Below are 13,329 nucleotides of genomic sequence, written 5' to 3' on the forward strand. Positions count from 1 at the left end.
GACTCTGTTTCTTTACTGATAAACAATCTCTTGGCAAAAGGTTTGGGAATTTCAAAGATGCATATTAGCTCGGATTTTAAACCGCCATTCAAGCTCTTCAAGGTCTTAGTACCTCTCTTGATTGGCAATGTTTAAGGCTTTAAGCCTTGTTTATGAAATTAGGACAATTGCGTTGGATTTCACCTTTATTAGATTTGCTTACATATCTAGGTCTAGAAATAGTTTTGCTGACTATCTAGCTCGGGGAGCTAATCTTTTTAAACTGTCTAGACATTGGTGGGGTTTGCCACCTTTCTTTGTTGTTTCCCCAAGCTTGTTCCTCTCCAAGCCTTTGTCTTTAGATGCTTTTAATTAATGAAATTTTCATGTTGTTGACAAAAAAAAAATAATAATAATAAATAAATAAAATTTGTGGCTTATTTTTTAATTTCTCAGAGTGGAAATATTCCTATTGAGGTCGAGGTTATTTTAGAGGATACATTACTTCTATTCTCCACTTGTGTAGCTTGTAATTTCTTTCATGTTTGTCGGGACGCCAATGATTTGGCAGATTCCCTAGCTAGGAAAGCTCTGTCTATTTTGAGTAAGGCAGTATGGCCGTTATTCGATCCGTGGTTGTGTAGTGTGTCACCAACTGGGTGGTTTTCTCGGTAGTTCTTCTGTAATCTAATAAAAAATCTATTTACCAAAAAAAAAATAGAGTCTACATTTTATTTAAATTAGATTACTTTCATATGTATTTTGATAATTTTTATTCTATTATTCAATCATCGATACGTATCTTACATACAATACGATCCCAAACGTCTCTTAAAATCAGCGGACCGATACAAAATTGAAAATCTAATAACGGATATCTGGTCGAACCAATACTGATACATCAAAATTCAAAACACAGTGAGGTGAATGACAAAATATCGGTGTGGACGATAAACTTGGATCGAGAAGAACGTGGATGATGAATTTGTCTGGTTACATCCATCCAGAAGGTCCGAAACCCAATAAAAAAACTACTTCCCATGGAAATTCCAAGCTTTAAAAAGTCGAACCTTCTCCCTGTATCTCATAGCTTTGAGTGGCTGTTGGTTTTAGAAGTTGCTTCATTCTCTTCCTTCCTTTTCTTCCAGTGCTCTACCTTCCAAATTCTCAAGGCAATACATCCTTTCCTTCGTCCTAAGTCCTTGTTCTGTCTCTCAATTCTTGCTTTCAAGTGTTATTTAAGCATTCTTCTCTGCTTTTCAAGTACAGTTGCAGTGACGGTAAAGCGTGAACTAAAACAATGGCGGCGCCTGTAGTTGATGCCGAGTACCTCAAGGAAATCGAGAAAGCTCGCCGAGATCTTCGTGGGCTCATCTCCAGAAAGAACTGCGCCCCTATCATGCTTCGTTTGGCGTAATTCATATTACTTTTCTCCTTTTTCTTGTTTCCTTTTCTACATGTCTTGCACACATTTAGTGGTGGTTGTATCATTTTGGTGATGCATGTCGTTGTTTATCTTGTCTGGATTTTCATTCATTGATCCTGATGTTCTCTTATTCCGTTCTCAGACTTTTCTTTTGCACTTTCTTGGCGACTCACTGGTTTTTCCATTTTCTTTGGCCCAATTGCCTCTTTAAGTCTGCCAGCATATATGCATGTATCAACTTCTTTGCTTGCGTTCGGATTTCAACCGTGAAAAATGTATTTTTCTGATGATTCGAGTTCAGTTAACGTTTTTCAGAGATGGAGCGAACTCTGTTCTGTTCTGACCATTTTGATATATGAACTTTCACCATCGAATAATTCGATACCAATTTGAACGTTTATATGTCTGCAAGGGAGGATGGTAATTAAGGGTAACTGTAACTACTGCTGATTTGTTCCAGGGAAATGATATAGGGGTTAACTTTGATTTCCATTCAAACGTTCAGGATTTGGCTTTATTTTCATGGCCACTGTTAGCTTCTTTGCCAGTATGTAATCCTATAACATGTCGTATATTCACAAATGGATTTAATTTAATTTCCACACGACGTATGTATCGATTCCATTTGATCTGAATTTTTTTTTTCTTTCTACTGGACATGTTGTTAGTGAGCTTTTAGGCCAGAGTTATGGACTTATGGGTGAGGTGTGCAGGGGACCAGCTAGAAATAAGAAAATAAATTGTGCTATCTTTTTTTTGGCAGATGGCATGATGCTGGCACTTATGATGTTAGCACAAATACGGGTGGTCCAAATGGTTCAATCAGGAACCAAGAAGAGTACATGCATGGCTCCAATAATGGATTGAAAATAGCAATAGATTTGTGTGGTGAGCCTTTTCTTCAATGCTTTTATTTGTTTGACGAATTTAATACCCTTCTTGGTGTCTTAATGTAATCAAAGAACTTCGCTTTCAAGTTGATTTAGCTTTCTTCTTATCATCTGCATGAAGTTGCCTCTCTAAGATATGTTAGTTCTTTTGTATAACTGTTTAGTGAATGCCTTGATAATGCCTATAACATCTTTAGGCACTCATTATATTCTTGGTGGTCTGCGTGATCCATTCAGAAATAGGGATAATGCAGTTCTGTAGTAATGGATGCAGGATACTGATGTTGATTTTCAAAATTTAGATATATTGTGGTAGTCGAACAGAATTTTCAATCGCATAATGAAAGATAGATGGCAAAGATACTTTTCCATGGTGACCTAGAAAGCACTATAAGTGTAAGCAAGCAGAGTTAGGTTTGTGTGGGATGAAATGAGGTCAGCATCCATTGTGCCTTCTTAGTCCTTTATTTCCATATTCCCCTTGTTTTTTTTCTCTCCCCCATTGCAAAGTCACCTTTAACTATGCATTCCATTCCATTGTTTGTGCATTAGACCAATTGGTAGTTCTGCCTGTTCATAAGGATCCTTTTATAGCATCTAATTATTGTCTGAAATGCTTGAATTATCTTCTCTATTAGAAACTATGCCTCTCTCCTCCAGCATCCTGTTCATAAAATATTATGTTAAGTGGGTTCAATTTGAAGACCTAACTCAGAGGAACTTGCTTTTCAATTTTAATTTTAATGTCTGGAACTTTGAATGAATTATTAAAATTCAAATACTGCTATGAGAATCTCTCTTTAATGTTTTCCTTCTAATAGCTTGTTCATTTTTAATCTTTTTTGCTGGGCCAGAAGAAGTGAAGGCAAAACACCCAAAGATTACGTACGCAGACCTTTACCAGGTATTCTGTTGCATGACTGTTCTCCCCCCCCCCCCCCACCCCCGGGTTTTTCCTTTTCCATTAAATCTAGAGATTATGTTGTGTGATTTCAAAATTCGAGATGCATTGATATTTACATCCATTTAGTCATTCTTCTTCGTCTTGTTGTTCTTCCTTTGGGTGGGATACGAATGCTAATATTTTTGTGCGAATGTGTATAACTGCTCTGTGAAAATTACAATTATTCCTAGTACCCAAGGGATTCAGTGTTTTCCACTTTTTGCTTCTATACATACTGATGCCTCTGTGTGTATGTGGATGGTTGGGTACGTTGTTGTAAAAAAAGGTTTTTTTTTGTGTGTGTGTGTGTGTGTGTGTGTGTGTTCAGCTTGCATGTGTATGCATGTGTGTTTGCATACTTTTAATCATGTGTTTGCATGGCAGTGTATGTGCATGTCCAAAACCCTAGTTTTAGGATGAAAATACATGTTAATTTATAATATGAGTAAACTCAGTAAAGCCTTTTCCCAACTAAACAGGGTCAATAACATGAATCCTGTCTTTGCTGGTCAATCTTTTCTATTAGTTGTTGACTCAAGCACCATATCTCTTTTCACTACTATTCTGAAAGTGAGTGATTTCAACCCTGCCTACTGTTCTTTCTTAATTCCCCTCTATTCACTGTATCTTACAAAAATGGTGCATCAAATTAAAATTAGAAATTCTGTAGATAGAAATTGATACTAGATAATAACTTCAAAATGGTTCAGAGGAGAATAAAGAATCATAAGTTAACAAATATTCTGTAACAGAAACAACCCATTTTCAGAATTCATCTCTTAAATACCTTCCTAAACACTGTTTTGCATCTTCTTTAAGATGCATTATTACATTTTGCCTTTTGCCATGTACTGGGTAATAGAAGGGAATACTAACCCTTCCCCCCCCCCCCCCCCAAAAAAAAAAAAAAAAAAAAAGAAGTGTAATAGAAGGGAATGGAGAAATAGTGGAGGATAAGACCCTTCATTGAAGTTTATTGACAGATTTTTTTAGTTCTATATGTTGGCTGTTGGTTTCCCTTTCCTGCAATACAAATTACTTTTATAGCTCATCCAAATTTATTTTTTTTTCAAAGCTCTAAAGTATGAGGTTTCTCTGCTCACATTTCCTGAAGAAGAAAGGGGGAAAAACATTTTACATTGATTAAGGGGTCTGTTAGGAAATGTAATGCTAGTTCCTCAACAATAGGTTGAATTCATATTATGTGCTCTATAATGGAAGTTACCCATTTGGGAAGGGCTTCCTTAAATATCTACCTTTGAGCCTATGTGGAAAGATGATGTGGAAATTCAGACCGTTGGATAGAGGGGACATGATCTGGATTAGCTATGTGTCAATAAATTTTAATTCAATCTACCACCAAATGCATTTGCATGCATACCTATGGTACTCTGACCACTGTTATGCACTCTATCAAAGCCCTTATATGCCACTTTGAGAACTCCAACTGGAATGATCTTGACATCTGAGAAGAGGCCCCTAAAGACCCTGCCTGTCTACTGTTTAGGAAACCCTTACAGATAAAATAAGACATATAACAGCTAGTGGTTCGGTTCATGCATGAACCAGTTTCAACTTTACGCATCCATAATTGAACTGATTCCTTTCACAGCTTGCTGGAGTAGTTGCTGTTGAGGTCACTGGAGGTCCTACCATTGATTTTGTTCCTGGCAGAAAGGTATCTTAGTGTGATATGTCAATAAAAAATAGTTGGTAAACCTCTTTTTTCTTCGGTAACAAGTTTTATGTCTGCATCAGGATTCATTGGCTTCGCCCAAAGAAGGACGACTTCCAGATGCTAAGAAAGGTCTGTTGATAACACTTTGATATGGTTACATTCACATGAAACCAGCTTTTTAGCAATTTTTTAATGAACAGAAAGATTTGTCACAACTGTAGGAGTGCATAGAAAATTGGCAAGTTTGACAATTTAGGTATGCACGTTTGCAGCAGTTTGAGGCCTAAATGCATTGATGATTTTTGGGATTCTCATCTAATGTAATAATAGCTCAGTTTATATTCATGTTTGCAAGTGATGAAAATCATGGTGACCCGACATGTTTAGTGTCAGCGTCTCTAGTGATATCTCAACAAAGACACCAAAAAGAAAAGGAGGTGGGGGGTTTTGGTTAGTAATTAAAGGCTTAAAATTTTGTTCAATTAACCTTGTAAAAATTGTGTATATTGTTCAAGTACATTTTGAAATTGCTTCATGCGCAGTCTTGTCAAATTCTAGTAAGGAAGGATATCAGTTTTGATTTTCATCCTTTTTGTAGAGCAGATGTAGACACCAACTACTTGATAACAAAAAGTGTCACTTGACGTTGAAACCAGTATTATGGAATTTTGTTGGTTGTCTTCAACCATAATATCATCTTGGCATGTAAAGTGAATCACAGAGGGAACTAGCAATGGTAGGTTTACCTCCTATTAGGAGTCTGCTATAAGTTAGCAAAGTTCTGTGAGCCTCTTGATGCCAGATGTTTAATGAGATTGAGTGTACAAGTAATCAGTAATGGGTTGGTACCTGTCACCAGATTGTGTTGGATGGGTGTGATCTCCCAATTTTGAGGAGTTCTATCTATGTATCTTCTCGTGAAAGAACAGTAAAAAGGGGCGTCAAAAGACAGTTGAAAGGAAATTGAGTACAAAGATGGAAACGACTCAGGTCCTTGTAAAAGGTTTTTGTTGTTGTTCAAAATTAGATCTTTCTTTAAAGAGATCCAAACTTCCATTGAGAGTAATTGTCTTTCTGACTGAACGTTGAGGAGGATTGAATGGAGAGCAATTGATCAGTCAGTTATTTACTAGCCTCAAATTGCTGTGCTGATTATTTTTACTTGCTTGAATGTGTGAAATGCTGAGACTATATATTGCTTTTCTTACTTATGACATTAATTGATAAAACTTTTTGTTTCATATATAAAATCTATTGAAAGTGCTGATACTATTTGTCAAAAGAGACAACTAAGCTTGGGCTAAGAACGGGTTTCTTTATGAAAATTTAATGGCTTAGAAAAACCTGGTATACAGGTCCACCCCCCAAAATTTTGATATCGTAGGCTCCAGACTACTATAAGCTGCTACCAAACACTTCTCAATCATCTCAATTTTAGTTGATTTGGCTAGCTGATATCCTGGATGACTTTAGTAAGTGTGTTCCAGTGCACAAGGCTATCACTACTGTAGGGTCCAGGTGAAGCAAATGCACATGACCTTACCTCTTGCTTTGTGGGAGAAGCTTTTTCCCAACTTTTTAATATCCAAGAGGTTGCAAGGACAATTTCTCCATTTGTGTGGCCCGCTGTTATTTCCAAATTTTGATCTTGGAAAACTGCAAACATCTTAAGCCAGGTTCCTATGCTTGGTATTTAGTTGGCGTTACTGTTATTGGAAAATTTAAGCGGCAACAGGAAGAGGGAGAGCATTAAAGCTCTCAATGGTCTCTGTTTAATGAATACGTTTTTTCAAGTTCATGGTCCTTCTTCCTGGGAACTCCCATCCTGATTGGTGATTGTGTCATTTTATTTTCACAATGATTTTCTTTCCGTTGTTCATTTTAAATCTTGTTCAATCTGATAATTTTTCTGTTGCATATTCTGCTGAGGCCATTGACTATAATTGTTCCTCACTGTCACCATTGTCATCATTATGATCACTATTAGGTGTTGTTTATTATGTGTAATGGGGTTTTGTAGAACACTCAAGAGAAAATTGATCCACCATCTTCTTTTTCTATTATTGCTTGCAGGAGTACAGCATCTAAGGGATGTGTTTTATAGGATGGGTTTGAATGACAAGGATATTGTTGCATTATCTGGGGGTCACACATTGGTAATCGATATCTGCATAATTCTCATTTCTACTAAATGTAATATATTTCTTTTATATATATACATATAAGAAGGCAATTTGTTTGGCTTTTGTTGCTGTAGGGAAGGGCACATCCGGAGAGATCAGGCTTTGAGGGACCTTGGACCATCGAACCTTTGAAGTTTGACAATTCCTATTTTGTGTAAGATTTAGAGCTTGCTTTCATTTTTCTATTTGGAGGTACAAACTAGCCACAGTATGTCTTAACAATTGAAATTGTAATCAGAGAGCTGCTAAAAGGGGAAACAGATGGGCTATTGAAACTCCCAACAGACAAGGCCCTGTTGGAGGATCCTGCGTTCCGTCGCTATGTTGAGCTGTATGCAAAGGTATAGTGGATGTTGTGTCTACCGACCAACAGTTATATATCAAATGACAAAGTGATGATGGATGTTTAGTTTTTCTTCCTTCCTGAGATTGAAACTCTCCAAGGCTTCCTTCTTGATAATCTTTTTGTTACTTAGCATGGGTGCCAGATTTTGCTTCCACAAATTTTCAATATCTTTTTGTACCAATTCATAAAAGTTTCGTTCTTGCTTTCTGCACCAGGATGAGGATGCATTTTTTAGAGATTATGCAGAATCACACAAGAAGCTCTCAGAACTGGGTTTTAGTCCCAAGGCCTCTGGTTCCAAAGTAGAGTCAAAGAGCAGGACCATATTGGCTCAAAGTGCAGTGGGAGTTGCTGTTGCGGCAGCTGTGGTGATCCTGAGTTACTTATATGAAGTTGGCAAACGAGTCAAGTAGAACTATTACCCCTGTACCTGGTGATGAATGATCACCCCTGTTAGGCTGAGTGAATCTCATGTCTGCAAAACGGTTCTATATAATTCTGTTCTCACACATGACGTAATTAATTTGTGAGGTGTATTGTTGGCTCAAGAACTGTTTCAGTATATTGGATTGAATAATATCGCTTATTTCCAATTAAATCTGTCTCATACATGGGAAATAGATGATTAAACAAAAGGTTAGCTGAAGGACCATTCAAATGTTATTGTTCTGCCCTCTATCAGAAGCAACTACTAAGTAATTATTGCCCATCCTCTAGTAATGAATAGAGCTCAGGAGAATTAGTTCATCTCCGACCTAAAAACGTAAGCTACGGAAAAATGTGAAATGGGAATCTCTCTGATGCTAATTTGCGTCATCAGGCTAATATTCCCACCCAGGTTAGGCTCTGGGGCTTAGTGAGAGGGTAATGTCCTGGAAAACTTTTAGCCTCTTGTCTTTCTCTCTCTGGCATATTCCAGCAATGTTAGTGTCCTCAGTCTTGGGTTTTGGGTCAGTTGAACCAAGAATTGCAGCTACGATGGCTTCTTCGAAGTCCATGTTGTCCGGCAACAATTCTTCAATCAGAGGAGAGCGCCTCCTGGCCTTCTGTTCTGGTTGCTCTGTTCCAGTCAATGCAGCATGTCCTGGGTAGTTCTCTCGTTCGAGTCCTCTGACCAGAGAAGGGGCATCATGACCCGATCTAGTCCTCTTTAGTCGACACAGAGGATCACGAAGTTGATTCTCACAAGGGTCTTTGTTCAACTTAGATGAATAGAACGGTGGTGCATCAATCTTCAATGAATTCCCAGATGGAACTCCAGGTTTCAAGCTTCTCTGGGTAGTTATTCTGTTGGAATCTACATTCTCGTCAGCAAAGGTGTCTTGTTTTATTGTGGCTGTCATGTTTGCAGTGGAGCAGCTAAGGACATTTGCTTCCTTGCAAGGCTGAGGCTGCCAAATTGAAGAAGAACCCAAGAGGTTGTCAAAAAGCCGGCTCTGTTCAACCCGGTCTACTCCCTTATTCATCATTTCTGATTCAAGGTCACGAAGCATTTGTTGGGCCCTTTCAAAAGCTTTCAGATGGGAATCAACGCCTCTTGGACCGTCTATAGTAGCAGGTTTTACTCGTCTGAGAGTCTCTTTTGCTTCTGCAATCCTTCCTTGCTTCATCAAGCAGATGCCCAAATTGCACATTTTGTTATTATCCTGTGAAATCGAAAGGGCCTGCCGGTAGACCTCTTCTGCTTCAATATAGTTGTTCTGCTGCATAAGGGCCCATCCTAAGTTCCCCTGCATCATGGGTACAGCTTCAATGTCATTCCAAATAAGGAGTTCCGTGAAAATGAAGTTTAGATAGGAAAGAAATGTTTACCAGCAATCGAGTTGCTTCCTGCTCCACAGATACTTGAAACTTTTTCCCTTGTGACCGGGCAGTTTTAGTACGCTTCCCATTAAATGCCATCCCTTGTAGAATCAAAAACAACTTGTGCTTCAAAAGTGTAATTTGATCATCTAATCTTCCACATCTCTGCAAAGAACAGGCACCATTCTCTTATCAAAACACAGCTTACCTTACTGTCGAACTGGAAATTTATCCAAGGAAAAGGAAGAAACTGACAAACCTTGTAAAGATCCAAGAGAATATTATCCAGAGATTCTTGGGCTTGGTCTGAACACCGGTTTCTTAATGATTTAATGGCTTCAATGGCTTCTTCGGCCCTGTTCTGCTGTTTCATCACAATAGCCATGTCTTTCAGAGCACTGTCAACCCTATCTCCAGCATTGATTGCAGCCCAGAATAGAGGAATGGCCCTGTCTGGATCTTTGTCCACCAACTGATCCACAAAAAACAGAAACAAATTGGTTTTCGATTGACTAACGCAAAGAAACGCGGGAGAAAAAAACAATTTTGAACCGTTTCGGGACCATGAAAATTTGCTGCGTACCTGAACGTGTTTGGCTTTCACATAGGGAGTGTCGCCGACTGGGACCTTATGTGTGACATGAAAAGACTCGGAGTTAGTTCTGGAGATCCCGATAGGCTTCAACGGTGAACAAGGAGCAGATTTGGAAGGTCTGAAACCTGTAGGTGCGTTCCATAGATCTTGCATCATCTTTACTAAACTGATTATACAGCAGTTCAATCAGATGAAGGAGATCAATGGAAGCTAAAGAAGATTTACGTCTTCCAGAGGTGAACTTCGAACTTGCAGAAACAGAGAATGAAGGTAAAACGGGAGAGATTAGGAAGACAATCGATGAAAATGTCAGTCTTCCTGACAGGAGTGTGAGCGAGAACGAACAAGTGCTGATATCGGAGGGTTTTTGAATCGTTGGACCGTTACATTGTTACCGTTACAAAAACTAGCCGTTGCCTTGTTTTCTTATTTGGCCCTTCCGATGGTATGGATTCTTTTCCCCTTTTACCCCCAAAACAAGATCTTTTCCCCTATAATGGCAGAATGTAGGATTCTATTTCTAAGTTCTACCTATATATTAAAAATAATATATATATATAGGAAAGTTTTTTATGTTGAAAATTCAGCAGATCATCTTAAGTTACATCCATCCACCATGGATGAAATCTTAAACTATGTAATTCAAATCCCTAACACTCAGTCTTGCCACCGCTCTTGTCGAACACAATCATGTGTGTAATTAGGCTCATTTAAACCATCCATCCACTACGGTCATGTATCCATCATGGATGAAGGTAAGCAATAACATATACATGCATTTAAAAATAAGTGGAATTGGAGGACAAGAATCCATATAGCCGACCCCATTTAGTTGAACAAGGCTTATTGTTATTGTTGTTGTTGTTGTTGTTAAGTAAACATATCTTTCTTTCTTTTTGTCAAAAAACATGTATTTCTTTAATTTGTTATGGCATGAATTTGCCCAAGATGGTGAACTCTACAACATGTGAGATATTGTCTATCATTTAGATTATTTTTTTTTTTTTTTGTAGTTTTATATCTATTTAAGTATATAGAGGGGCTTCGACCCTAGTTTCAAGAGGATTCAAATTTTAACTTTATACTGTATGGGACATTGATATTTGCTAACTAAACCAACCCCTTGAGATTTACTTGGAAATTTTGATTAATAACAAATCAATTTAAAGACTAAATCAATTCTGTCCAGAAAAAACAATAAGGGAAGAAAGGCACTTATACCAACAAGGACCTGAATTAACAATTGAAGAGTAAATTTCTTTCAAAATACACTTTTAAATAAGTCATACGACATGTAATTGATGAGGTTGTTTTTTTATAATTAAAAGAACAATTTATGATTAAAAAAAAATCAGGCCTTAGAAATATAGATAAATATATAATTAAATTTAGAGCAAATTGCACTAGCACCCCAAAATGGAAGCCATAAAGCACTGACACCCCACTTTATGTTTAAAAAGTACAGAGATCTCAAAATTGAATTTTTATTGGATAATCAATACTTTAAGACCTCCATTTTGGGGTGCCAATGCAATTTGCTCTTAAATTTAACTCTTAAGTGCATCCTAATAGATTATCCAATGAGCAACTTCCATGCAGCCAACTAGCAAGACCACAAAGAGATTTCTTCGTCAACCATCTAATGGGATTTTCTTTTGAATACATCAAAGAAAAAATATATAATTGAATTAAATTTTAAATTTGATATGAAATTAATCCTAATTTTTCCATTCAATAATCAAAATAGCTACTACTACATGAGTACACTATATTAAAAAAACCTATAAAAAAAATGAAAGAATTTATTTTCCTTTTTATAAAGCAAAAACTAATAGAATATCCTTGATCTCAGATACTCAAATCTTTCCATCATCAAATTTAAATGGCCAAATAAAATATACATCGAAAAGATATAAAATATGGTAACAATACAACAAAACCATAGGTATACAATATATACTTATCATGACAAGTACAGAAGAAAATTAATTAGATGAACCTAACTGGCCAAGCAGGTTGCCGGTCAGTCCCAAGAAGATAGTCACTTAGCCAGTGACCATCCATACCTAATCCATGCATTCAAGCACTCCCCAAAGTAGCAAGACACTGCAGAAACCTACACACCAACCATTTCATGTGGATGGATCCTTCCTTGCCATGCTATATCTCATGCTCATCTTGATGTTAAAAGCTTGAATGCAACATTTAAAGACAATCCACAAAACCCAAATCTCACAGATGGAACAAACTAAAATAAGACATTTAAGCGGGGGGAAATGGGATCAAGGGTCCTATTCTGTCTAATAATGCCTAGACCAGTAAGGAATTAATAATTATTGGAAACTTATCTGAAGGTGAATTCCTGATTGAGTCTCTCCAGTTACTGTTTGCAGCTCCTCTTCCATGTCACTTTGTAAATATTGGTGAAGCATAATAGAGAGGGTTTGGTCTAGAGGGTCCTACACCCCACACCACCCACACCTAGCTTGTTTCCCAGTTACTGGAGAAAAAGATCCTGCCATGGCTCCACTTCTTTAGAATTACCCACCTAACCCAGCTTCCTTGGCTGATAAATGGAGTAAAGCATTACAGTAGCGTTTAAGTTGGGTATCTAAATTCCTGTTTCTGTATAGAACCCATACAAGATTTCCACTAAATTTTGCCAAACACCCCTTTTAACGTGGAGATGATAATAATGATCACTAATAAGTAGAGCTACCTAGATAGGTTTGTCTCATCAACTAATTCAAAGGGTCCACAACTAATTATTTAGGTTTGGTAAGGTAGAAGCAGTGACATGAGAGGTCAAACTTTTCTTATCTCAACCTTCTCGAATGCCCTTCTCTCTCTATCTTCATCACAAAGATCTTGATTAATCGAGCGGGTTTTGTGGCCCTTGGGAACGGCAAAGATAATAAATTAAGGAAGATGAAAAGAAGTTGGTGTGGATCTCTTTTTATCTGGTAGCATCTGGCATTAGGAAAAGCTGGTAACTCAAAATTATTGAAATGGGAAAATTGTAGCCATTTCTCCAGAGCTAATCTTCCATGTGGGTCATTGCGAACGAACGCTACTAGACATAAGGTCTTATGTAAGTTCCACATGGAAGGAAAACCAAACAAAAGATGGTGGGTGATAAAGGCTTTTCGTACAATCTCATAAGTCATCTTCATTACCTAAACACATTATGATATCCACATGCCAGCCGTTCTGCTGTTCTGGTGATCAAGAAGATTTTATCTCATCGTCGTTTATCATCAAATCATCACTTCTGTAAATCTGTATCTGTGTGAGCTAAGTGCATCTACAATGCACATTATCAATGAAGAATAAGGTATTAATGGAGACTATAATCCTACCTAGATTCAGGTAAACCAAGAAATGAAAGCAGATTAGTTTTCTACGAATTTGCGTGAACTATAAAGTCAATTTGGTGCCCAACAACCAAGAACCAGTTCAAGATGGCTGCTCCAAATGAGAGACTGG

The 13,329-nt window shown here is 37.4% G+C and overlaps 2 protein-coding genes across 2 annotated transcripts; one reads left to right on the top strand and one right to left on the bottom strand.

Annotated features, from left to right (window-relative positions):
• The first annotated feature begins 959 nt into the window (after positions 1–959).
• On the top strand, positions 960–7,860 carry LOC149017539 (L-ascorbate peroxidase 3-like). The gene is made up of 10 exons (XM_089151866.1): positions 960–1,151; positions 1,249–1,392; positions 2,169–2,293; positions 3,150–3,199; positions 4,851–4,916; positions 4,997–5,045; positions 6,990–7,072; positions 7,174–7,253; positions 7,338–7,440; positions 7,661–7,860. The coding sequence occupies exons 2-10, from the start codon at positions 1,280–1,282 to the stop codon at positions 7,856–7,858; spliced, it is 867 nt and encodes a 288-aa protein (XP_089007992.1). The 5' UTR covers positions 960–1,151; positions 1,249–1,279; the 3' UTR covers positions 7,859–7,860.
• A 111-nt stretch (positions 7,861–7,971) lies between these two features.
• LOC149017540 (protein POLLENLESS 3-LIKE 2-like) lies at positions 7,972–10,167 on the bottom strand. Its single transcript, XM_089151865.1, has 4 exons — positions 9,832–10,167; positions 9,508–9,720; positions 9,258–9,413; positions 7,972–9,175 (listed from the first exon to the last, which is right to left on the bottom strand). Exons 1-4 carry the CDS (start codon positions 9,997–9,999, stop codon positions 8,285–8,287), a joined length of 1,428 nt encoding a protein of 475 aa, XP_089007991.1. The 5' UTR covers positions 10,000–10,167; the 3' UTR covers positions 7,972–8,284.
• Positions 10,168–13,329: the final 3,162 nt, after the last annotated feature.

Source organism: Hakea prostrata, chromosome 4, assembly GCF_041222555.1.
Source record: "Hakea prostrata isolate BN-2017 chromosome 4, UWA_Hpros_2, whole genome shotgun sequence".
In the NCBI taxonomy this organism is placed as follows: domain Eukaryota; kingdom Viridiplantae; phylum Streptophyta; class Magnoliopsida; order Proteales; family Proteaceae; genus Hakea; species Hakea prostrata.

Bases quoted from the DNA above. Each gene is read 5' to 3' on its own strand.
- LOC149017539 (XM_089151866.1), top strand. From the start codon at position 1,280: ATGGCGGCGCCTGTAGTTGATGCCGAGTACCTCAAGGAAATCGAGAAA. The intron at 2,294-3,149 runs GTGAGCCTTTTC...TTGCTGGGCCAG, and splicing joins AATAGCAATAGATTTGTGTG to AAGAAGTGAAGGCAAAACAC. The intron at 7,073-7,173 runs GTAATCGATATC...TTGTTGCTGTAG, and splicing joins TATCTGGGGGTCACACATTG to GGAAGGGCACATCCGGAGAG.
- LOC149017540 (XM_089151865.1), bottom strand. From the start codon at position 9,999: ATGATGCAAGATCTATGGAACGCACCTACAGGTTTCAGACCTTCCAAA. The intron at 9,414-9,507 runs GTTTGTCAGTTT...TGTTCTTTGCAG, and splicing joins TTCTCTTGGATCTTTACAAG to AGATGTGGAAGATTAGATGA. The intron at 9,176-9,257 runs GTAAACATTTCT...CCCATGATGCAG, and splicing joins AGGAAGCAACTCGATTGCTG to GGGAACTTAGGATGGGCCCT.